Source organism: Vollenhovia emeryi, unplaced genomic scaffold (assembly GCF_000949405.1).
Source record: "Vollenhovia emeryi isolate VEMERY1.0 unplaced genomic scaffold, V.emery_V1.0 DF939200.1, whole genome shotgun sequence".
In the NCBI taxonomy this organism is placed as follows: domain Eukaryota; kingdom Metazoa; phylum Arthropoda; class Insecta; order Hymenoptera; family Formicidae; genus Vollenhovia; species Vollenhovia emeryi.
Genome location: NW_011967166.1, coordinates 384,163 through 409,483, shown reverse-complemented (window position 1 = coordinate 409,483; position 25,321 = coordinate 384,163). Strand labels below are relative to the sequence as shown.

Below are 25,321 nucleotides of genomic sequence, written 5' to 3'. Positions count from 1 at the left end.
GCGGACGAAAGCAAAAATTCAACGGAAACCGACGCGTATGTCGTTCACGTTAATTCTCGTAGTAGGCAAGATCCCGGCGAACGTCACCTCGTACTGTCAAATCTACGAGCGTGTAACACGTTGTTGCGCGAGACAGGCCAGTCACGACTAGAACGTGAGTCAAATCTGCAAAGTGCTCCGAAATATTTCAGAACAGAGGCGCGAGAAAACGGCGAGGTGGGTTGCAATCACGTCGCGTTCTTGCTCGCGCGCAGATGCAGCTCAATTTGAAGTGCGCGTAACACACGGCGCCGTTTCTTGGAGCGGCGTGAACTAGATCTTGCATGGAAGAGTGTTCCGCTCTGATTTTGTCTCGTTTAGAAATATAAAAAGTCGTTCTCGCCTAAGATTTATTTTATGCGAGGAGGGACTTGTAAAAAATACCCCGGTTCTCTTTTTACCGGCTGCACTAGATCCAGAGCTCTTGTTAAAGACGGAAATAGCTGCTTGCGTATGTTAGAAGTATAGAATCGCTCGTTACGAGACAGGAGAAAATAAAGCAAGGAGAAATGTGTTTACATGCGTTTACACGGAGACGGAAAGGGGGGGGGGAGCCATCCCGGCCGGATGGAAATCTCGTAATCGCGAGGCACGAGGGTCGGAATGAAGAAAATCGCCGTTCTACGACTGCGAGGAAAATCGATTTCCGTCCGGAGTAGCGCGCCAACGGCCCAGCATCCCGCGGGGCCGTTCGACGAGGACCAGCGGATCGCTTTCGCTGACCGCCGTCGTCATAACCGTCGCCGATCGACACGACCGGCACGCATCGTGACTTGCGTAACTTTGAAGGAACTGTTGCGTGGAACGGCGACTTCGCTCCTTTCTTTCCCCCGCTGCCGAAGATAACTCCCATTCCGGTCCATTTACTCACTTTCTTCTCTCCCGCGTTCTCGCGGCGAACTTGACGCGGCGAACTTGCGTACTTCTCCAAAAAAAAAAAAAAAAGAAAGAAAGAAAAGACAGTCTAATTCGCGATTCAGGGAAGTGTAGCCGACTGAATGCTAAGCGGATTAACCTTTGTGACTTTTGCGTGAAATATTAAGTGATATCTGTATAAGTTCTGCGCATTCTCAATTACGGTCAGCAACGATTTTAGCATAAAAATGCCCAAGGCACGAAATATTGTGATTAAAATGAAACATTCAACGAGTGACATTCATACTCTTAGAATTCATAATATGCACGCACGCGTTCACATTTTTTTCCGTTCATTGCATTAATGTGTATCCGGTTTTAATATCTATTGCCGGTTTTATTTCAATTCATTAATTATGCCTCTGTCACACCAGTCACTTTAAAAGAAAATGCGATTCAAATTTCCAATTTCTACTCGCGTCACTCTCTTATTATTTACGAATAATTTAAATGTAATTATTGCGCGGGTATAATTATATCAAATGCGATACGCGCGGCAGCGGAGAAAAGAACAATTTGATATACGACCGATTGTAAATACACACTGTAAATAATTTAAAAGGGGGAGAGATATTTCTAATGAATTAGACGTTGCGCGTATAAGTTGGGTCTACTTGGATTTATCCAATTAGGTATTTTGCTGGCAATCGGTCAAGAATTTGCAATATCCTGGCCTAAAGCTTTGAAGTAAATCAAGATATCCAATTCGACGATGCATGTGTATATCAGAGTTGGGAAAGTTACTTTATAAAAGTATCTGGTTACAGTTACACTTTTTTCGCTAAAAATGTCACTAGTTACAGTTACACGTTACCAATTCTAAAACGTAACGCGTTACAATTGCTCAATGTGTAACGAATCGTTACTTCGCAGTTACTTTCTTACGATGAAAAGAAAAATTAACAAATGTTTACGTGAATTAACAAATTGTTGACAGCCCGCGACTGCCAGCCTACGGCTGAATCAAGAAATATTTTCTTGACTAAACAGTTTTTTTTCTCAGTGTATATGATAATAGACAGACATATAAATGGAAGCAGGTTTCTGTAGAACGCGCATTTTGTATGATGCAATAATAGAACGAGAAGAAAAACGGCTTGTTGCACAAGCATCTCGGTGTGCACTGTTTGTTGGCTTTTTTTTCATGACACACCTTCTGTGCAAAGTTGCAGAATAGGTGTGATTCTAATGTAGCGCGGTTACAGAAGCGTGTTATAATGTAATATGTAAACAGAGACCGCAAGAGAACTCGAAGAGCAAAATCGACGTTTAACGCTTTTCTTTTTTCTCTAATTGCAAGCGGTATTTCCTTTTTCGATGTTGTCTATAGATTTTCTATGTTGCACGTAGACACTTAGAAGAGTTTTTATTTGCATAAGAACAATAATTGGTTACGATTAAAGCTGACGGCACACGATACCATTTTTCCTACTGGATTGCTTACGAGAGCCAAATTTAGCATCGAGTCACCTGATCTAAAACTCTGCATCCTTATTGGTTCTCGTACGCAATCCACTCGGAAAAATAGTATCGTGCAACGTTGGCTTAAGTAATGTTTTATTCTTGAAAGTTCAGAGCATGCGTGCCCTTCAAAAATCTTTCACGTTTTTTTGGAGAGCCTAAAAACACGGAATATTTATGAAATAATAATTATAAATACTGTAGGGAAATAATGCATAATAAATTATATTAGAATTACAAAATCAACATAAATTATACTAATAATCGTAGAATTTAAAATTTATATTGCGTTTTTGCATTCAAAATGCATAAAATAATTTCCGTTTTCCTGCATAGACAAAAAACGGTTCTTAAAAAGATAATGGCTGCGTTCAGCAGAAAAAGCTGCTTTGCAACTGTTGTGAAATTCGCGAAACTGGATTGGCGTATTGGTATCTCTTAATCTTGAGTGAATTTAAAGATATCCGCCAAGGCAGCTTTTTCTGCTGAATGCAGCCAATAATTTTCAGCATAAAACAAAACTGTGACGCAAGTGAATCCACGATTCCAGAAGAATTCAGATGGCATACGATATTCATAAATTCACCAATTTCACAGGCGGGTTGTAAAGCGGCTTTTGCTGCTGAACGCAGCCGATGTTGCATACATATTTTATCATTTGCGTGCTGTCTGGGAAACCTGAGTGTTTCTTTTATGTTGCAAATTCATTAGCAAGAGACAAACCGAAGGTGAAAAATAAATATAAAACTGACGTAGAATGAAAGTGAGTGGTTGAATAGGTGTTTCTGATAAGGCGCGAACGCGAATGTACTTGGCGCGTTTTCACCACCCGAGGATACTGCGAATCTACAGCGCAATCGCGGTTGAACGTCGCACCGCGGGATGGCGCTCGACCTCCGCGACGCGTCCTCGGCCACAACTGGCCACAACCGCTCCCGCGCCCGTGGCGTCCGCCCGTCTCGTCGTTTTCGTCACTTCCGCCCGCGCGATTAGCGATCAAATAAAGAAGGACAGCGAAGGACGCGAGATTCTAAGCGCGGACACGAGCGCTTTCGAACGAGCGTGTATAATCTCGGGGAGGGAAAAGGGGGGGGGGGGAATACTCGCCGGCAAAAGAGAGAGAGGGACGGAGCGAGCCGGTGCGGAAGTGCGCGCAGGTAGCGGGAGGAGGTTAACACGAGGGAGAGCAGAACGGAGGATGTAGATGAGCGGACGGAGATTGCGCCGGTACCGAAGGGAGACGGAAAAGCGCGACGGCGGCGGCGATAGGCAGGAGGAGGTCGGGGAAGGGCGATCGACTACGCTCGCCTAGCGGACGAGCGCGAGCGGGCGAGCGGCACAGGCGAGGGACTCGTCGGCGGCAGCGGACGGCGGCAGCGTCGGTGCTAAAAGGCGGGGACGGACGGCCGTCGCTCGAGCGTGACCGCGTGTGTTGAGCTTGGCAGCGCGCGGCGCCAGTCCCTCTTTCTCTCTCTCTCCCTCCCTCCCTCCCTCCCTCCCCCTTTCTTTCACTCCCCCGGTCTCGGTCTCCTTCGTTTCTCCACCGTCCCTCTTCTTCCGCTTCGCCTCCCCCTTTCGCGCATCCACCGCCGGGCGGCGTAGAAGAGGAGGAAGACGACGACGACGCGTGCCGCACGACGGTGAAGAAAACTTGCGGCCGACGGCGGGCAGTCGTTACTCGAGTTTACCGAGCCGCGACGGTAATCTCTCGCCGTTGAACCGTTTGCTCGCTCGCTCGTCTGTCTGTCTCGTCTCGTCTCGCGGCACACTTCGTCACGAGGTCGCGGCCGCGCGGGAAGGAACCCGATCGCCGGCGCCAAGGGGAAGTAACGACGATCGCGGAAGAAGAGGCGCCGAGGTTGTTGCCTCCGAGCGAGGGTGGTGTGTCCGCGTGCCGTGCGTTTATGTGCGCGGTCAGGTGACAGGAGGAGAGGCTACGACGACCAACACACGGGGTGCTGTCGCTGCTGCTGCCGCCGCTGCTCCTGCTCCTGCTCCTGCTGCAACAAGATTACATAGTCGCCAACGGGCTGCTGCCGGCTACGTGGTGCTCGCGAACGAGGGTTGCTCGGTGGCGGCGACAACGGAGGTGGACCGTCTCGCGGTAGAGAGCAAAGGAACGTGGAATAGCAGGTGGGTGTAACCCGCGTAGTAATCCGCGATAACGGCCGGCGGGGCGGGCCGCGCCGCGTGATCGAGGGAGCGTGCACGCGCGCGGCGCGCGTGTACCGGCGTCCGCGTACGCGGGCTTTGAGGTTAAGTGACGCACCTGCGATCGATCCGATCGCGGCCGAGCACCGGGAGTACGCACGGACGGAAGCCGGTGCCGTGTCCCTAGACGGAGAGGCTCGGGTGGGTGTGCGTGTGTGTGTGTGTGTGTGTGTATGTGTGCGTGCGTGCGTGCGTGCGTGCACCGGGGGATTCGCGAGCCGCGCGAATTTTCCGCCCTCCGGAGCCGACGACGCGAGGCGTTTCGCCGCGGCACGCTCGCTCTTTTTCTCCCCCCCCCGACCGGCGGGCAACTATGCTGTAACCCAGAAAAACTTTCTAACCCAAATTCCTCTGGTCTGAATTTCAAGGAGCTCGGCTCCGCGCGCGAACTTAATTGTCACCCTCGGCAGAGGGCGAGCCTACGTTCGAGAGCCCACGGTCGTTTCTTATCCCCCTGGCCGTCCCTACGTCCGCGGCGGAGTTTGAAATGAATTGGAAAGATCGCGCGCTACTCCCGGTCCAAGTTAATCGCTGGATTTTCACTGAAAACAGCGGATAGCCACTGGTTCACAGTTACGAGTGTACCGCAGTGATTTTCAGCGGTGTACTTGTAACTGCAAATTAATCGCTGCTTGCCGTTTTCAGTGATAATCCGCCGATTGACTTTTGGAGATTGTAAGCCCAGCTTTTCTCTGGGCTGTTGTACGTCGTTTGAATTCTTAATTGTATTTGGAGATTGTGTGATAACTTTTAAATTCTCGGCGATAACTTTTAAATTAACTGTTGCATGTATTGTTCACATGAAAATACGTAACAGAGTTTGTTAAACCTCGCATTTCTGATCTCGAAGGGGGGGGGGGGTCACGTTCTAGCGTCTAGTTCTTTAAAACATTAGTCCTACACTGAGAAAAATGTCCGATTAAATATAAACGGATAATCCAATTACATAATAACAAACGGATATATTCAATTAAATTGTATATCCGATGAAAAATATGATCGGTTTTTCGATTAAACTTCATCGGTAACTGCATTTCATCAGTTGAACCTCATCGGATGTGTCCATAATTTAATCGGAAAATGTAATCGGAAAAATTAACCATCGGAAACACCATTTAATTGGTTTATCCGATGAAAATTTTTGTCAGTGTATGTTTCAAGTCCTTATTTTTAACATATCACATATAAATAAGGATGAGTAACGATTCCTGTTACGTGCTCGACTTAAACGTCGGCGTATTATCAAATTTACCCGTATTATTATGTGAATGATATATAAATATATACTTTTTACCTAAAAGGGGATTTGTAAAAGTTACCACCGCACAAAGCGACGCCGGAGCTTACGCTTATTTTGCAGATAAATAATGCAGGCGCGATCTCTCGAATATACAGCGGACGTAAAAAAGGGGGGCGAATGGTGAAAAATTCCGAGGGTTCTTCGATGAATCGTTAATGATGCATTCAGATAAAATTTGTTAACGAGAATATTTGATCTTTTCGTGTCGGTGCAATTTACGAGGGGAAAACCGCTGAGGGCATTGTGGTGTACAGATTTGCGGCATTACTGGGCATTACTAGGGCATTTTTGGGGCATTAGGTCTTGCTGGGGCATTATAAAGATAAAATAAGATAAAATAATATAAAACAAGATAAATAAGATAAAGTAACGCCCAGTGGGCATTGGTGTACAAGATTTTGGTCAGCGGTTTCCCCCTCGGCAATTTACTAATCCTCGATCTCCCATCTCGATAAAGACAATTCTTGTCTTGACGCTCGATCATCATCAAAAGAAAAAACAATGGACTGTCGTGTGTTAATTTATGCTCCGTCCTTTTCTGTCTCGCCAATCTGCATTTTTGTGATTAAACTGGCAACTATGCCGTAAGCATGGGCCAACAACGCGCACGGGTATAAGAGAACAAACGGGATTAAATAACGTTTGGGAAGAACACGTCTGTTCGTTCGCTCTCCCGCACGCGTCGCCGCCGTAACGTAACGATTCAATCAGCGTTTACGATAAAGCTACCGCCGTAATCATACGCTTTACGCAAAATTTACTTTCGTTGTAATCACCAAGTCTCGCCACTTGGCGGCTCGAGCGGCTGATTCGAGCGCTTTCTCTCTTACGTTCAAGCTACTCGAATCGTTGTATTAACTTATAACTAATAACCGTAACTCGCGGTGAACTTACTTACGTCTCGATCGTCATGTCTTAATGTCTGAATCCGTGCGAATAACCGATGCTTAAGGGGATCCTAAAGCCGTCTGTTTTATCGACATTCCTTGTCAGAAGTAATCATTTAATTGGCTGTATAGAAGTGCAAAACTTTTTCACGGAATTAAAGTACGCAGCAAAATCTATACTGGTCGACTTTATATGAAAAATGAAAAAGAATTTACCAATTTTTTGTACACTTGACAATATTCGCCTGATACAAGAATTCTACAATAAATATATAAAAAAATGAGTCCAGCATACTCTAGGGACAATCTTAGAACTAAGATTAATAGTCTAGAAAGAAGAGATCACTTCTGATAAACGCAAGTCCAGAAATCCAAGTCTGGAAGAAGAGGAAAAGAGCAGTATTGCGTGTAGAAATAGTTGCAGGCTTTTTTTAGACAGGTTGCTGCCAAACATCTGTTAGATTGTCAGCAAAGCCATGGTGTTGACCATCGACATATCGTACTGGACGGGGCATCAAACCAAAACCGCGTTCACAGACGTAGAAAGAGACAAGACGTGGGTAGCAGCAGCTCCGAGCGCGGTAGTGTTCCCCTGCTCTTAAAAAAAATTCAACCAATGTAAACATAGAGATCCGTGCCTACACATCTATTTTACTCTCTCGCGGAACACGAAAGATTAAAGAAATCCGAGAAGAAATCTTACCGCGTGCTCCGTCCAATACTATATATCGATGGCGTTGACGATGCCTCGGCCTGAGCAATGTGTAGCTAATAAAATTGCTGCTTTTTCGTAAAAGTTACAAATTGATTGGCTATATAAATTTCTCGGACCGAGTAGAACTTGGAATTAAAAACGTCGATAATTGACGTTTTTAATTCCGTCTGCTATCTTATCGACACTGATCGAGTTCGCCAACGGCTACGAACTCGAGGCGCGAATTTCGCACCGAAAAAGATTCCACCCCGAGGACCTTTGCCGGGCACCCGGTTGTAAATTGGCCTCTCTGTTAGCGGAAAAATTAATTGCTCGTAATCCTTGATCTCTCGATAAAGTGTGAAGAAATTTAGTTCGTATTATGTGCGCGCTAATATTTATATTATCAAAGTCGTAAAATACATCAGCAGCAAATTAACTTTCTCTATGACGCACAGTAGTTTTATGCTAATGTATTAGCGTAAGTTGCACGGGACGATCCTCGTTCATAATCGCGCGTTATAATGCCACCGACATCGAAAATGTTGCTCGGGGCAAATAAATGTCGCGACCAGGCACGACATTGCCGGAGGAGTAACTTTGTAATTTGAAACACTGCAAACGGCTGCGAAGTTGAAACTTTGCGAGGGCAATAACGTCGCGTCGCCGCGATTATTGTCACTTTGTAATTCTGCGCAAAAGCTAATTGAACATCTGTAAAAGTGCAGCTGCCGTGGTACCTTCTCCCCCCCCCCTCCTGCACGCAATATAAATTCACGACGTTTCTTTTTCTCTTGTGGGTTTTTTAATTTTTCGAATACTTGTACTCTGTCAAAGTCAATCGGTGGATTCTCACTGAAAACAGTCAAGTTCACCGATCAGACACAGTCACCGATTTGCAGCGATAAATCTTTCACTGTTATTTCCAGTGGTATGTTATAACTGGAAAGCAGTGATTATTTACTGTCTTCAGCGATAAACTGGCTGACGTATAGAGTGACGTATAGACAATCAATCAAGTATTTCCTGTAGTTCTTTTCATCTTTAAATATTCATTAAGATCTTAAATATTTATTAAGCATTATAAAACTCTAAAGCGTACAGGATGTCCGCATGATTTTATGCAAAGCTGTCTTTTCCCCCCCCCCCCCAAACAGTTTTGAATCTAGGTCGCCAAAAGCGCATTCATTTCTTTACAAAGGACTCTCCTACGGAAATTAGCGCGTGCTTTTGGCTGATGGCAGACAACTATCCGTAAGCGCTTAAAACTGACGTAGTCGTAGACTTAAGGTAAGGCAGAGAAAAACGTAAGCCGTAAGGAACACGTGTTACCTTAAGTCTACGACTACGTCAGTCTTAAGCGCTTACGGATAGTTATCTGCCATCAGCCTTTTGCTTGTTGCGCAACACATCCGAATGTGTCCCGCTTCAAAAAGTATCGAGAGGTACGGGAGATTCGAGCGGGCTATAATGAAACATTGTAGATTAATCCCGCTTGTTTCGATTGCGGCGTCGTGCGACGATCCCTTCGTTAATTTTTTTCACTGGTTTTATTACAATCGATTAAAACCGTAGTAAAAAATCCGAGCCATAATAAAAAGGATTTATGATGAAAATTGCCGGGAGTTGTTCAACGATAATACCAAGCTTACGTCAAGCAAAGTGTTACGTGAATGTAATAGTCGTTACCTGCCAAGATCATTGATTCACTGACCAAGCTACTTAAAAGTCAATTAAATGCGTCCTCGCGCGCACGCATATTGTTTGCAGCAATTCGGTAATTTTTGCAGCGTCGGCGACTTTCGTTCGCAAAATTGCCGGCCGTCGTTGACGCACGGCGAGTGATATCGCACAGAATTGCGTCGGCGGTTAGTAAACAATTAAATACATAAATACCGTTTGTATGCGACGCGGTATCGGAAACGCGACCGCGTGCCTTTTGCCTCTCGACCTCGCGCGGAGCGACCGTTTGTTCGTTATTCAATATTTATGCAAATCCGTCGGAATGGGATCACCTCGCGAGTCCTCGCACGCCCTCGCAACTACACTCCGCTAGGATTAATCGAAACGATCTCTAGCATAATTCAAAAAAAAAAAAGCGAAGCACACAATGTAGATATAGAATACACGCGCTTTGACCGCATAGTCGCGTGCTAACGTCAGGCTATTGATAAAAGCCTACGTTTCTACGTTCGATCGTTGTATTCTTACGTGTAGAGTATGAAGCTTAATCCTTCGCGTTTCGACCCTTTATTTATCACGACGTGGAATTATTTTAATTCCATCGACCGGCGCGTGAGACGTGGGTTTTTTTTCCTTTTCTTTTGGTCTTTCCGGCGTGCCTGAAAATCGCCGATACACGCACCGAAGCCCGTTTGCGATCATGCGTTTTACATGATTACTAACATTATGTCTTGTATCAATATTGTGCGATATTGCAACGAAGACATTCTTTCGAAGAATTTGCTTACGAAAGAATTAAGAGAAAGTGCGACTTGCATGGCTGATTACGTACGCAAGTTTCAAACGATTCATGCGTATAACGTATTTTGGCTAGAACCGATTGAATCGATTGCCGATTTATTCATACATTAATTCTGTTGCGAGGGAAAACGATGAAGGGGGGAGGAGGGATTGGAAAAATGGAGTAATATAACTCACGTGCAGCTTATGCATTTTCCAATCTGTCCTCCCAATCTCTTCCAATTCAATGTCAACGCGAATTACCGTTTGAGTAACAGGTGCCTGTGAAATTTCAAATGTAAAATTATCGCTTCACCTTCACCTGCGATTTCCACCTTGATCGTGATCGTTACAGCCGAATGTGACCGACCTCTGCCCCGCGGCTTCTTTCGCGTTGTCATTCGTCGCGATAACCCAATCTTAAGTGCAATTAGTCGAGATTCGTACGTGATACTCTCTCGGTAATTATAAGGTGAGATTCGCGGCTATTGTTCTTAATTACGGTCCAAAGGCAACAACGGTCTGTCCGCGACATAAAAACGATAAAGCGGTAATTACGTTCGCCGGTATTATTTAATCTTTATTACGTGGCGTTCGTATATAATCGGCTGTATTACTGCAAGCCGGCAAGCGAATACGACTTTCCACTCGCACAGAACGCTATAAATAACACGAAATTACGTTCGTTTAAAAACCATAAAGTAATCGCTATCGTTTTCCCGACTGAAATCGCGCCGCAGATCGTGGCAAGCGCTGTCGTTTTCTCTGCTTTTCTAATTCCATTCTTTGCACGCGGAATGCAATTGTAACACATACGAATCCCTTAAACCGTTACCTTCAATTATACAGTTAATCGATCGATTCGTAGCGAATTAATTTATTAGTTTAACATATAAGATTTATAATTATTTGTTTGAATATTTTATACATATTCTGATATCAGAATTACTGTTCAATCTACAATTCATCATTTTCTTATGAAAATTCATGTAAGTTCGAACCACAAATGCTGAATTAGCATTTTGTTTTGCTCAGCTGAAACGTTAGGGATTCAATGTTGTATTCATAAGTGATTGCACATTCGCATTGGAATTGTATCGAAACAAAACAGGTGCGTATTATTTATTATACTTTTTGTCTTCTTTTATTTTTCTGATTACAAAACCGAATTCATAAATTCCATTTTGTAATGTTGCCGATAACAAAGTGTTACAAATATTAATGTTGATTTGACTCATTAATACTATTACGAGCTATCGCTGTGACTTTGTGTACAAATGTTGACGCACTGTTCTGTCCAGTTCGCTTAAACGACACGTAATTCGGTGATTCATGAATGGAATTCGCGATAGAAAATTTGATAATTGAATTCATAATCTTTAACCGATAACACATCGCGGTGCCGAATCGGGAACAAGCGACTGCTTGACGATGCAATTAGCCGATGTAATTACGGAACGATATGAATCAGAGCCTCGACAGGAAACGCTAAGAACCGACTCTTAAAATATATCACAGTATATCTCAAGATAACACGTACGGTATTTCCTATATTGCGAACTTGTATTGGAATACAATTTAATACAATAATTCGGAAAGTTTTTGGAAAGTAGTCGATAACGAGGCTCAAACTTTCGCGAGGCACGAAAGTATACAGTGAGATCTACAGAGCGAATAAATTAAACGAGTCGTCCTTGTAGGAATATTCTTGAAACAATTTTTAATTTTAGGAATAGTCTTGAAAGCCGATTTAAAGTCGATTTTTTGCTTGCAAAATTTAAATTGTAATTTTCAGCGTTAAATAGTTTGTAGCATGTTTTTAAATTAACATCCGTTTGAATTGGGTTAAATAATTATATAGATTGTTGTCCTTGTTACTTTTGGAGCTTGATCGAGAATGTTCGTCCTTTGCTCCTAAGTGCATACAATTTAAACGTTATTTCGACGTCTCAACAGCTCTTTGTTAGAAAAAGAACTTTATTTCCATATTGACCACAATATATGCGAAACTTGGCAACGGGCTTTAAAATTGCTCCAAACAGGCCAATTTGATGGTGAGATTAGTTAGAAGTTACGCGGGCGACTACACACATCATTTCGTAGATAAACAAAATGTAATAACTTGCTTGCACCGCGCGATTATATCTGAAGGATATCATTAACGCCAGTACTGCGATAAGGCTTTTATGCGGTGTATTTAAGATGTGCAAAAATAATTGTAATATTAGAACGACTGATGACTGCGATCGAATGGATATTTCGCAGTGCCAATTAAGAAAAAAAAGAGAAGAAAAAGTTCAAGGCACATTTACGTTTAGTTGAGATTATGATAAATATCTTATTTAATAAGGATTTTTTAATAAGGATTGACCTATACTTAGTTTTTTTTCCTTTTACAATTATTAATACGTAACCTGGCAGTAAAATAATAAAAACGGATTATTACGCAATAAAGTATACGATTTCTGGTTAAAATAGCTCTAACAGTTGCTAGAAGTCATAATAAAATTGATAGATGATGCTTATGCTAATTAATGGTGACCTTGGATACCACGTAAGATGTGGAATTAAATGATAATGTCTTGCAAAGAACGCATCCGTGAAAGATGTGAATGCGGAAAAGCTGCGAATGAGCATTAAAAAGGCGTCACGCTGTCGTGGTTTGTAATTTGGACAGAATGTTTGTGATTTATGTACAAACTTGATTTATTAGAAAACACACGTAAACGCGCGCACAAAAGAGAAATGTCAAACCGATTAATCTGGTTTTAACCGTCACTGACAAGCCGCAATAACCGTACCCCGTAGTTGTGCCGATAATGAGTGATATGCTAATTTTATGTACGTGCGGCTTAACGTTTCTTTTCTTTTCTGTCAATTTACGTGTTAGAATTGTAAACTACTTATGAAAGAACGTGAATGTGTTGAGGGATCAAGAGTCAATCGGCAGGATCCAAATAGTTCCAATCTAATCGCGAATTCGGTTGCTCGCGCTAAAGGCCGAATCAGACTAGCAATTGCCGACTCGGATTCGATTGGCGATTGACGATTGTCCTCTAGCCAATGAGAACAAAGCAGCCAGCGATTTAATCGACTCTCATTGGCCAGAAGACAATCGCCAATCCCAATCCAATTCGCGTCGACAATTGCTAGTCTGCTTCGGCCTTAAGGCTTGCTCAGAGTGAATTCTTATATTTATAGTCTTCTTAAGTATATGCTCGAGAACTATCGCGCCAAGAAAATGTCTCGTACAAATCGTTTAACTGGCTAAAGAGTATTCCGAGAGGTATTTAAAACGATCCTTAAATGTAAAAATTGTAAACAAGTGGCGCGCATCGGTGCAAGCAACCGAATTCGCTGTAACGATATTACGTCACGCGCGCACATCCCTCCCGCCGCTCTCCTCTGAGCCACCTAACTCTGGTGCAATTGTTTCTGACGCGCTGTAATCGTGTATTTAGTAACTTTCTCGCGGCACACTTCGCGGTGCCGAAAGTGGCCTCTCTCATGTCACTTTTCCGTCTCCCCTTTTTGTTTCGATGGCCTGCCACCGACGTCTACTCACCTGTCTGTTTACGTAATACGCGTAATCGACCGGGGAAGCTACGACACGTCGAGAGAGCGGGAGAGAAATTTACGCGGCTCGATAAGTCTCGGCTAAATCCCGGCTTGCACCGGCAAATGCTTTCCCGCTATCGGCATTATCTTCTCTTAACCATTCAATGATGACACATACGATGACGAGACGATAAAAGGCTTCCCGATATAAAATTTCAGCGATAAAAAGAGAGGATCGATAACATGGTATTCGCAAATGTTGATACGGTGATTATTCGTACCATGTAAGCTTCTGCGCGGTGTCCCCCCCCCCCCGGGTTCTTGTCGGCAGCGAATTAAAAGGAAACGTGATCACGTATGTATTTATTATCAGGATCAAACGAAAGCTCCATCAAGTATTTAATATGTAATGTTATCTATTTTATGTTATGTATTAGGAAAATAAAAGTTCAGATTTCCATCTGCTTAGTCATCCCAACAGACGCTAACATTGCGTTTGTATTTATATCTACAGTCTAGCTGCTCCTCTATATAAAAGCGATGATAAGATACGATAAGATTGGTATCTGAGAAATAAAACGGGGGGTGAACCGCGCGTATGTATGTGTGTGTGTGTGTGTGTGTGCCGCGCATAAATAAAGATGAAGAATACAAGATTTATTAAAGAAATAAATTTGCCTATACTTTACGTTGAAAAATTAACATAATTGCCAATTAATGAAATTAATGAATGGAAAATTAACTATAATTTCCAATGTAAAGTATAGGCATATTTATTTATTTAATAAATCTTGTATTCTTGATCTTTAGTTATATTACATATATGTTTTAACGTCTAATTTGAACGTCATTAGTAATGCGATAATATGACAATATAATTAATTTATTCGGATACAATGGACATATTGGTATTCAAAGAAAGGACGTGAAAAAAAAAAGATTAATAAAGCCGTCGCTGTGCGGGGACATTATAATTGAATGAAATACCTTATCGTTGAAGGCAGTCGCGACGGACCTGCACGTCACTCGTGTGTTACATAATCGTAACCTAGAAACGTTACACGATAAATAAGATTCTTGACGTTTCCATTAAAAGAATATTGGCAGATAACAAACAAGGTGCACAATGACCATATCGCTGCGACGTACGAGAATAATTCTTATTCACGGCGCGGCGCGAGAAGTCAAACTCTCGCCGTCTTTACACCGCTCGGACAATCAGCGTGCCCGATTTGCATGCGCTAAGTGCACTTATCAAATATGAATTAACTAGGTACGTAGGTCCCGTATTCGCTTTAACGCGATCGAGCGCGTAAGTACGCCCACACACACACGCGCGCACACGCACAGTCGGCCGTGCTCGACTACGCCTACCTTCCTTATACCGAGATTAAAGCTCAGTGTGTCAATGGCAACGTCGTCGTGGTCGTCGTTCAATGAAGAGATTCGACAAAATGTTGGAGCTCTCTCGCGGGCACGTGTGACCGTTATTTTGACCCACTAACGGCCGGTGTGTACCGTGATATTTGACACACAAAATCGGGACGGGGGCGTGAACGTATGAAGAAAATCGCTCGTGAGTGCTGGGAAGGAAATTGGGTCGCAATTAGTCGAGAAATTCGGTTGATGTTGAAGACGAAATTTAAAAAAAAAACGTGACGGCCTTCTTTCAATGCCGTGGCCGTGGTCCGTTCCTGTATTTAAGATCACCTGATGCGTTGTAAACCAATCGCAGAGCGTCAGCCTCTTAAGACATTACCTGAGATGATCTTGAAATAAGAATTAACGGTGAATACCGGGTTTTTATTTAAAGGTTAAAGAAAGACTTATACTTGGCGCGAGACACCGCTATGTCTCTTGATTTCCGCTACATTTTTATTATTGTATCGCATATAAGGGACTGTTTATTCTCTCGAAACGTTTTATGAAAATTAAGCAATTATTTCTCATGTATATTTATACATCTCTAGAGCATCTCTACAATCCTGCCGGAGTGTTCTGAAACAACAATTGCTTGTTACTCGCAAAAGCGTGAGCTTCCGCGAGACAGATCGCAGGCGGACGTCTTCTTTGATCAATTTGGAGTCGATTTTTTCGATTTACTTCAGAATCACGCGATAAGAAGGAACATCGATTGGGACGACTTTTATTTTTCGTCGCGCTATCAATATTAATTATTATTGTGATAAACTATGCGACCTCTCAAAGGTTATCACTGAATTGTGAAATTTTCAACGATGTCCCATGACGAAACTTTGTTATCTTCCTTTATGGGAATTTTTGCAACGTAAAAAATATAAAAGTTTACTAGTCAGTGAAAGTACCATTGTGAGATTAGACCTCACACCGATCTTCCAAGGGCATTGTCCTCGCATGTTTCGCATTATTTAATAACAGCTGTTCCGAAAGTTCAAGCGAAAAGTAACAATTGTTATATTTCCAGATACTATTCAAGATGACAAGCGCAGTGACAAGCCTGGTGCACCATTATAGGGACCTTATGGACAATCAGTCCGGTAAGTCCGATACATTTCCGTTGTATTCTAGCCAGGGTTGGGAAGTAACTCGTTACTTGTAACGAAGTTACAGTTTCAGTTGCTTTTTTTGTAACTCTAAAATCTAACTTAACTTTGTTACTTTCTCTCCGTCTGTAACTGTTTGTTAGTTACATTTTTCGATAACCAGTAACTAATTTAATATAGTTAGATTAATAGTTACTTTATATGTTCTTTTTAAACCTCCACAGATTGCATTAGGCCTTGCATAAATGCCTTAATCGATGCTTTACAATTAAATGCAGATTTGATTTTTTTTATTTTCATCGCAGGAAAGTGACTGCAAAATAACGACTCGTTACTTTTTGAGTAACCGTAACGCGTTACTCTTCAGAATTGGTAACTTGTAACTGCAACTAGTTACATTTTTAGCGAAAAAACCGTAACTGTAACTAGATACTTTTATAAAGTAACTTTCCCAACCTTGATTCTAGCATATTTCAACCCCCACATATACAAAATCCACTCCCGCATCTTTACATTTTACATATAACTCCGTTCTTTATAAACTCGCAAAGGGGAAATCAGGCGAAAGAGTGGAATGTCAATTCTCTTGTATCTACGCCACGAGGCTAGAGTACTACAAACATTATCAGTCCGAAAACTCATTCACTGTTACCACTCCGAAATGGGCTATCGTGGAGAGACGTCGATGTTTACGTAACCGTAAAAATATGTACGTTGTTCCTTTCGCACGATGCTAAATCTCGCTGCGGAAGCATTAAAAAGAGCCGCCAGTGTTGGCTAAAAAATTCGCGTCGTTTTAAGCGTCGTGGAAAGAGAAACAGTGACGTGCTTCGAATATCATCTCGATTGCGCGAGGCGCAAATATTTTTATCAAATATTTCGTCCGCGAAATGTGCCTCAACTACGTTTCGCCGAACGGCGACGATTGCGATATCGCGTTGCCATTGACACGCCGAGTTCTCTAATCTCGGCACAAGGAGGTACGTACTAAAAGCTTTTCGCGTCATAGAATCGAGTGACGATAAAAATTGCTCGTTCCACTTTCGCGGGCCTCGGTAAATTCGCGAGATTGAAAAGTAGCTCGTAATACGCTCTATGTTGACACGTTGCGTCAATATATGTAAGCGTGCATGAATTAATGTAATCACTCGGTGAAATGTGTTTATGCGCGCCGTTCTTTTCTCGCCGGTATTACGTAATACCAGTAGTTTCGCAAATATGGTAATAGAGGAGGTAAAGTTACTTATGTAACGCCATAAAATGGTTCACTATTGAATGTTTAATTAAATGGCATCATGTTCGCGCTCGACGAGGAAGGAGATCGGCATCTCGCCGATCGGTGTTCTCGCACTGAGAGACCCATTTTGTGTTGAGTGCGCAGAGAAAAAGGTTTCTTCGGATCTAGTATTCCTGTTTATTTCATCGAGATTTGTTTCATTGAAGCAACATATGCTTATACAAAGCGAACTATAAACGTTTAGTTGAACATTACCGAAGGATTCTGCGCGTGTTCACTCAACCAAATTTGTGTGTTGCTGTGTAACCAAATTTTCCAACTAAATTTCGTTGTTGTGTCAACTGAAAGATATGTTTGCCCATATCCAAGCAAGAAATTCAGTTGAGTCAACTAAATTTTGTTTCATTCAACAAAATGGGTCTCTCGGTGCGTCGTTTCGAGAGAGAGTGACCATGCAAATTTAACCGAGAGGCCGGGAGGACGACGAAGGAGGTCCTCGCCGGAAGTCCCGCATTACAACCGAAATTTCGACGATTCCGACAGTGTTTGCCGCGCGTATTTTCACGGCGACGAGAACACCCTCCCTCGTTCCCACCCACCTTCGGAATCTTCCGGCGGCGGCCTCGAGTCAATATCGTGTCGTAACGCCCGGCGTTCCGTTTCTAATTTCTCCGCGGACCACTGGGAGTCCTTGACCCCCGTTTTCTACACGAGCCATTCCGCCGGCGGTTCCCATTACGATTATCCCTTCGCGACATCCGCGTGGCGATTGCCGCGAGCGAGAATAAACTTCCAATAATTCCGATAATATCTTACCGCTTGCCTCTTCGGCCTTCTAATTCCGGAGAGACCTATTTTTAATCGCGAAGCAACTTGAGACCAACCCGAGTCCGTCTTTCAATTATTCCCCCCCCCCCTCCCCACCCGGAAGGAACCGCTCAATTAAAATTGATCGGTTGAAGAGCTCGGTGACACATAGCCCCGATATTTTACGGAAGAACACCTGCAAAATTTATACTCTTGATCATCTCGAACGGCCACGCGCCGGATCCACGCGCGTGCGAATTATTGAGAGAGAAGTCAGAGGATAAAAATAGAACCCCCTCGTGTCGGAAACCGAACGAACGAAAGATTACCTTACGGCAGAGGCGTGCGCTTATTTATTTTTTTTTATCAACGCGACTAAAACAGAATTGCGCCGAGACAATTGAAAGATCGGCCCGGAATCGGCGCGCGTTCGCCGACAATTGCGGAGGGGGAGAGGGGGGGGGTGAGTGAGTGAGACCTGACGTTCGTCTGCGGCGTCAATACGGCGTTGACGGGGTGAGATCGGCGTTATCTTTAATTGGGGCGTGACGGGAGCAAGAAAATTGCACGGCCGTCCGGACGTTTCGCCGCCGCGTCTTGAAATCGATGAGAGCCGGTAATCCGCCGGCGACCGATATTTTTTTCCATTTCCTTTCTCTTTACCCCCCTCCCCCCCCCCCGATTAATGCGCGGGAAGGAGGAGGGGGGAAGGGGGCAGCTTTTGTGTCACGCGGAAGACGGCGGGCGTAAAAGTCCGACGAGGCGGCGTCGACGTACGCGGCCTCCTGCTGTTACGCTAATCGGAATTTCCGCCGTCGCGCGCGACGGCCGCCCTTTTGCCGCATTGTTGATTTCGTCAAAGTCCACGCGAGGGTACATTACGTAACGGCCGGGGGTGCGCGGATAGACGAAATTCGATGCAACATTCACCGTCGCCCGGCCGCGCGCTCCGGCTTTGTCATTACAGTTGCGTGCCTCGTAACTCGCCTTGCTTGCACCTACTTTCCTTTCGGATACACCAACCGGCATGCGCTCGTTATTGGGACATCGCGTCGCTTAGTTTCTCTCTCTCTCACTCACTCACTCACTCATCGATTAGCGAACCTTCTGCGCGTATCCGGCTCTCCTACGTCAATATCGATGTAAATCTTTTATCGTGGGGGATTCAGTGCCTGGATGTTTTATGTATATATAAACCCGTGAGCGCCTTGCAACCGTAAACTAGACGGTCAAATTGGCTCGTTAATTAACGACGGCGTGAACTGTTAAAACCGAAGCGTGTAAAGCGTCAATATCGACGACGAGCCGCATCGTCAGCTCGTAATCGAGTCGTCGGTCAGTCGCGTGTTGACCAAGAGCCCAAGCTGAGAATGTTGAAAAAAAAACCGTAGAGGGAGAGGGGAAAAGGGAGGAGGGAGAAAAAAAATCGTTCCGCGTATCGGCCGTGTCGTATCCGTCGGGTCGCACGAGTGGCGAGGGCAATTTAGCGTAAGGCGACTGCTCGCTCGTTCGCGCCTCGTGCACGCACTCTCGCGCCTCTTTCTGCTTCCTCCCTCGCCGAAGGGTCGCTGGAAAAATGCCGATGGCGTTTTCTAGGGCCGCCTACGGAAGGCCGGACGCGTCGCCGCTTGAAAACCATCGCTCGCGAACGATAAATTCTCTTCCAGCCGCGCACTCGGAGATCTCCCGGTTATCTAAGAGAGGATCCGCGAAACCGCGAAACGATCGGCCGATCCGACATTCCGCTGGATTTTCCTTTGCGGTCGATACAACGCCGGGCGTTACAACACCGGCAGATTCGTCCGCGGAACCTGTCAACGGTGGTGTAATAAATTCTTGTCTCTCCGCAACGGTACTTCCTGCCGACAGTTACGAATTTTGACCCCGTTACAGGTGCGCGTCGCCGCGAGACATTGCATAACACAGATACAGCTTTTAAATTGTCATCGCGTGCTCCACTTTCCAATGTGTGTATATATATTATATATATATATATGTGTGTGTAATATACATTGCGAAAAGTCGACGCTCTACGAGAGCGGAATTTTGTTTTGTTCTTCCGCCGGTCGTCCCTAAAATCCCATCTCCTTCCTTCCTTAAGCGACTTCACGCACGAACTCTCCGCAGCTTCTCTTCGTCGGCGATTGCCTCTTCCTCCTCTAACGTTACGCTCTCTCCGTTTGTTTTCAGATTCCAGGGTGAATGACTGGGCGATGATGAGCAGCCCCTTTCCGACCGTGGCGATATGCCTGTCGTACGCTTACTTCAGTAAGATTCTGGGACCGAAGTTGATGGAAAATAGAAAGCCTTTCGACCTTCGGCGGGTCCTCATAGCGTATAACTTACTACAAGCCCTCTTCTCCTCATGGATATTCTGGGAGGTTCGTATCTTTCTTACGTATTTCCGTAACGCCGGATTTACCATTGCCAGAGGGATTAGACCAATTTGGTTGAGTGAACATGCGCAGAATCCTTTTATAATATTCAACTAAACGATTCAGTCAACAAAATGATTCAATTGTTTCGTTTCATTCGACAAAATGGGTCTCTCAGTGTACAAGACCACTTGTAATCTTTGAAGAATTCTTGTTCTTTTTTTCCCTTTTGAAATAAATGAATAAACTTACTTTAACCAAAATAAAAGTAATTGCAATAAGAGTAATTGCAATACGCGGGACCTCTTAAATAAAATTGAATTGGATATCTCAGATTCGTTCATTTTATATTCGTCGATTAAACATTGGAGCAATAGTTTTCGTCAAGATTCACGATCCACGATCGTTCGTGTTGAACGGAGTCGGCGAAATTATTCCTTTTGTAAATCCGTAATCACGGTGACTTCGACCACGATTGCCTTTCCGCGTGGCGATCAACAATTGTCTTCAATTATTTCTCCCCCGCCTTTTGTTTCGACATGGTCGATAACTGCCGCTTGCTCGAGCGGGCAACAGCATGCGGTTCCGAGGGACTATTTCGAGGGAAATCGCGATCTCCCCGGGTTAAAATGATCCTGCCGGAAAGGAAACCTCGCCGGGCCCGTTTATGATAATTGCCGAAAGCACTTCGAGACGAAACGCCGAGCCAAAGTTCCGGGGAGCGCAAAATATTTTCTTATATTATTAACTTTTTTTATATCTCTTGATTTCATCGTATTTAGTATCCAAATTATAGTGGCGTGCACGAGCGGCATGTTTTCTCTGATGATGTATGCAATTACCGGATAATGGAACTTTTCACAAACACGCCGAACGGTCACGTCCGGCTGCAAAGAATACGTAAATGCGTGCGCACAGAGATCTAGATCGCGATTGATACTTTTCATTTTTGTCTTTACCAACTCAAGAAACATTGGAATTGCAAGGATAATGGAATTTAGTAAAAAAAAAATTACTCCGCCGACTCGCGATACTGATTGCTGTTTGTGACCGCAAACGGAGGTGACGATCGGAATAATATCTCTACTTTACATATGTGCAATAAAAAGTATATATAAAGTTTAATTAAATACATTTGTTTTTGAGTATTATAATTTAATCGAGACGTAATTTCCTGCAATCAGGTCAATATCCATATTTCTAGTGTAATGTACTACTTGGAAAAATGTATTGAATTTTTTTTATGTACTTAATCACTGTGTCCATTGTCGCGAATAATTTAAAGCAACAGAGGTAGTGTGGAAAAAAATATAAATAATGGCTTTAATATGATTTAAGAGATTTAATTTATTGAATACGTATATATGCATGTACGTATTTATATACTTTCGCAGCCGGACTTGACCGATAGGCGTACATATTTTAAAAACATGCTAATCGTATCTGGGTCCGCGCGTAGTCAATATTGCGTACACATATCACGGTACAGTTACGCGCATGCGAGCACGTTATCGATGTCACGCGGAAGTGATTCCAATTTTATCACATCGAAAAAAGAGATAGGTCACGGTATATAGCCAACAAAGATCACGCCTCTGATTCTTTTTTGTATCGAAGATATTAAGATAATAAGAAAAATTTTATGTTATGTCACGAAATGTATGCACGATGATTGCAAAAGAAACACGTAAATGCAATTGTCTTTCGCGTCCATTTTCAAAATAAGAGAGGAAAGAAATCTGCACAAACTCGAATCTGCTGTGTTATTTCCAGGGAAATTATTTTTAAAAATATGTATTGTTTCAAATTTTTTTTAAATATTTTTAAATGTGTATTGTCACGTACAAAGTGCTTACAATTTTTACTAGAATTTTCTTCCCACTAAGGCTCTTTCGAACGCCCGCGAAAAACATTCCGTTTATAGATACAACTATCGCAGGATAACGTGGGGGACACGTAGCTCCGAGCTCAGATATCGCAAACTTTTAGATAAACCTTCTCTTCTACTAGTTTAAGTCCCAAATGGTGGAAGGCTCCAGCAGGGGAGGTTCTCGTCATTTCGGGGTATAAATAGGAGCGCTAAACGCCGTAGGGCCAGAGAAAGGGGGGGAGGGAGGGGAAAGAGAGAGAGAGAGAGAGTATACTCCAGAAGCAGCTAATATTTTGTATCCGACGCTTAGTTTTTGGACATTAAAGTACATTCAGTTAACGTTCGACTCGTCAAGCGACAAAATTTTACGGGTTAAACCGTTAGAAATTTTCAAGTTTCGACACCGGACTTCTCACACATGCAAAATTCTTGTTCTGTCCGGACTTAGAAATCGACGACTATCTTGTAATTTAAAGATACGAATACAAAGTAAATCAGAATTCTTCCTTATATTAATACGACTCCTCTCGTGATCCTATCCTTCTCTGGTCGCTGCCGAAAAGCGTGGTTAACGGAATCTCTCTCTCAGAGTACAGTCACGACAAGTCTCCTCTTGACACTTTTCTTAATGCCCAAAAAAGAGGGTATCCGGCTTCAACTGAAACGCCTGAGGTACTAAATTAAGAAAGCATTAGCTCCGGTCAAGGTCCTACCTCCCACTTCCTCCAAGTTAGCAAACTCGAATCCGGAATCGCACATAAAGTCACACAAGGTCCGGAAAAATATAGACTTGTTCCCATCGATTTCATGGTTAATTATCCAAATTATAAAAACATTCTGAAGTTAGATCCTCGCTACGAGGTCTACAAAATGCGCTATCTTTCCGGGCAAGAATAAAATCTGTCATCTTCACTATTTTCGTCATTATTAAATTTCACGCAATCGAGTCGATTTCCCGATAAAGCACTTAACCGAAAATGGATTAGTTTTGTAGTTAATATTTTATCGAAATTCTCACGAAATAATACGAAAGAAGCACTTGTTACTTATTCTCACTTATTTTCTGCTTTATCCATTTTTCATAGTCTTCACTTAATATACATTGATGTTTTATATCCTGTATTTTCCATTTTCCAAGTCTTTTTTGCATAATTTGTAATTAATTGAAAGTTTGCCTTTAAATTTGTGCAATCTTCTGCGCAATATTTAACGTAAGTTCTGCGAAGTATTTTTCTAATATTCAAATTTGTGCAAATTTATATTGCAAGGCTACTCCGGAAGTTAATTTAGAATGTAAATCGACAGTTCATAGGTTTTAGAGAATGTTAATTAAATATTATGAACGCGGATTCTTTACATACATTGATTATTTTAAAGCTCAAAGCAAGCCTAAACAATTTACTTTTACGCGGACGTAATACGCATTTCTTACTTCCATTGTACTGTGTTTTAAGACTGACGATTTAAGTCGGCACGCAGTTCTCGTTTTCGAATACTGTCACGATATATGTGGCATTCAGGAATCAACATTAGACTGTTTATTGCGATGAATATTGCCATATGCCTCGGTGGTCGAATTGGTTGAGACGCCCGCCTAGCGAGAGAAAGGTCCAGGTTCAAACTCTGGCAGAGGTGATAGTTTTTCGTAATGTATTTAGAATAAAATATTTAGACACTAACACCCTGTCCACGGCTCTTAGTCATTTATTCCTTCATATTTGTGTTTATCACATTTGAGCGATACGAATTTTATTAATTTGTTAATTAATTTTAAAATGTATTTGAAGAACCGTACTTATAATATTTATTATAATTAACATCCTCTAAGACCGAGAAAGTGCCGTTTTACAATCTAAATTAATTTCCGGAGTGGCCTTGCAATACAAATTTTGCACAAGTTTAAATATTAGAAAAAATACCTCGCAGAACTTGTGTTAAATACTGCAGAAGATTGCAAAAATTTAAAGGCAGTTGAAATTTATTACAAATTATATAAAAAATGGGACTTGGAAAATGGAAAATACAGGATATAAAACATCAATTTATATGAAGTGAAGAAGCACTTGGAGGATGTTGTTATCTACAAGTACGGTTTCTTCATTACACACATTAAAAAATTGATTGTTCTAAACGAATACGTGGGAATTTTCCAGTAAAAATTTTCTTCCTCAATCGTCTTGACATGAGTCGATTATGCTAACAGATTCTCTAATGTATTCACGGCCTATTTTGTAGACCTATCGAAGGTCTACAAACTACACGGTAGTTCTTCATAGGCCCTAAATATAGAGCCTCATTGAATTTAAATGAAACGTCTAAGCATATATCGCGATGTTTATAACAGTAATCCGCTTAGTTCTTTTCTTATACAGGGTGGCTATTTTTTTTATAGAGAATTAGATAGAATCTTATTACGGTTAATCAGTTTTTCTTGAAACACTTTTTTAGTGTGTACAGAGTGTCTCTAAACTGATGATAAATTTTAATGGCAAATCTTTGTAACTTTCAAATGAGAGATATTGTAAAAAAAATGACGTCAACATATGCCTCATATAACCTGTATTGAATTAATGAAAGGATATTACGCACGCATAATTTTACATATTAGTCTTCTATCGCTATATATCGGACGAACATTCATACGCACTAGTTTATACCATGTTTTATTTACGCAACCTGACCTATACCTTGACCTAAATGGTACCCTATGGCCTATATGTATATATCTATACCTAAAGTAAGCTTCCAAGTGAAACGTTCAATAAAATTGCTCAAATTTAAAGAGACCGTTCAACTGAGACATTCACATTTGGACTTAATTTTTACCTATGTTACTTATATTCGACCTAAAAGTATTTTATTAGGTGGTAAACATAGTTTCCGCGGCTCACATTTAGTTGACGCTACTTGTAAGCGTAATTTACTTTGACATCTGAAACTGGCTGCATTTTAAAGGTTAGACGTTTGTCAATAAAATTCAAT

General features: G+C 42.6%; 1 protein-coding gene across 3 annotated transcripts in view; it reads left to right on the top strand.

Annotated features, from left to right (window-relative positions):
• Positions 1 to 3,907: 3,907 nt before the first annotated feature.
• Positions 3,908 to 25,321, top strand: part of LOC105561807 (elongation of very long chain fatty acids protein AAEL008004) — a 30,540-nt gene continuing 9,126 nt past the window's right edge. The window contains exons 1-3 of one of the 3 annotated variants that reach the window (XM_012012129.1): positions 3,908 to 4,548; positions 15,972 to 16,044; positions 20,285 to 20,475. In XM_012012129.1, coding sequence (XP_011867519.1) covers positions 15,984 to 16,044; positions 20,285 to 20,475 — 252 coding nt within the window. In that variant the 5' untranslated portion in view covers positions 3,908 to 4,548; positions 15,972 to 15,983. Of the gene's footprint in view, positions 4,549 to 15,052; positions 15,105 to 15,230; positions 15,317 to 15,971; positions 16,045 to 20,284; positions 20,476 to 25,321 lie in introns of those variants that run through there. The other 2 variants (XM_012012130.1, XM_012012131.1) reach the window with 2 other exon arrangements.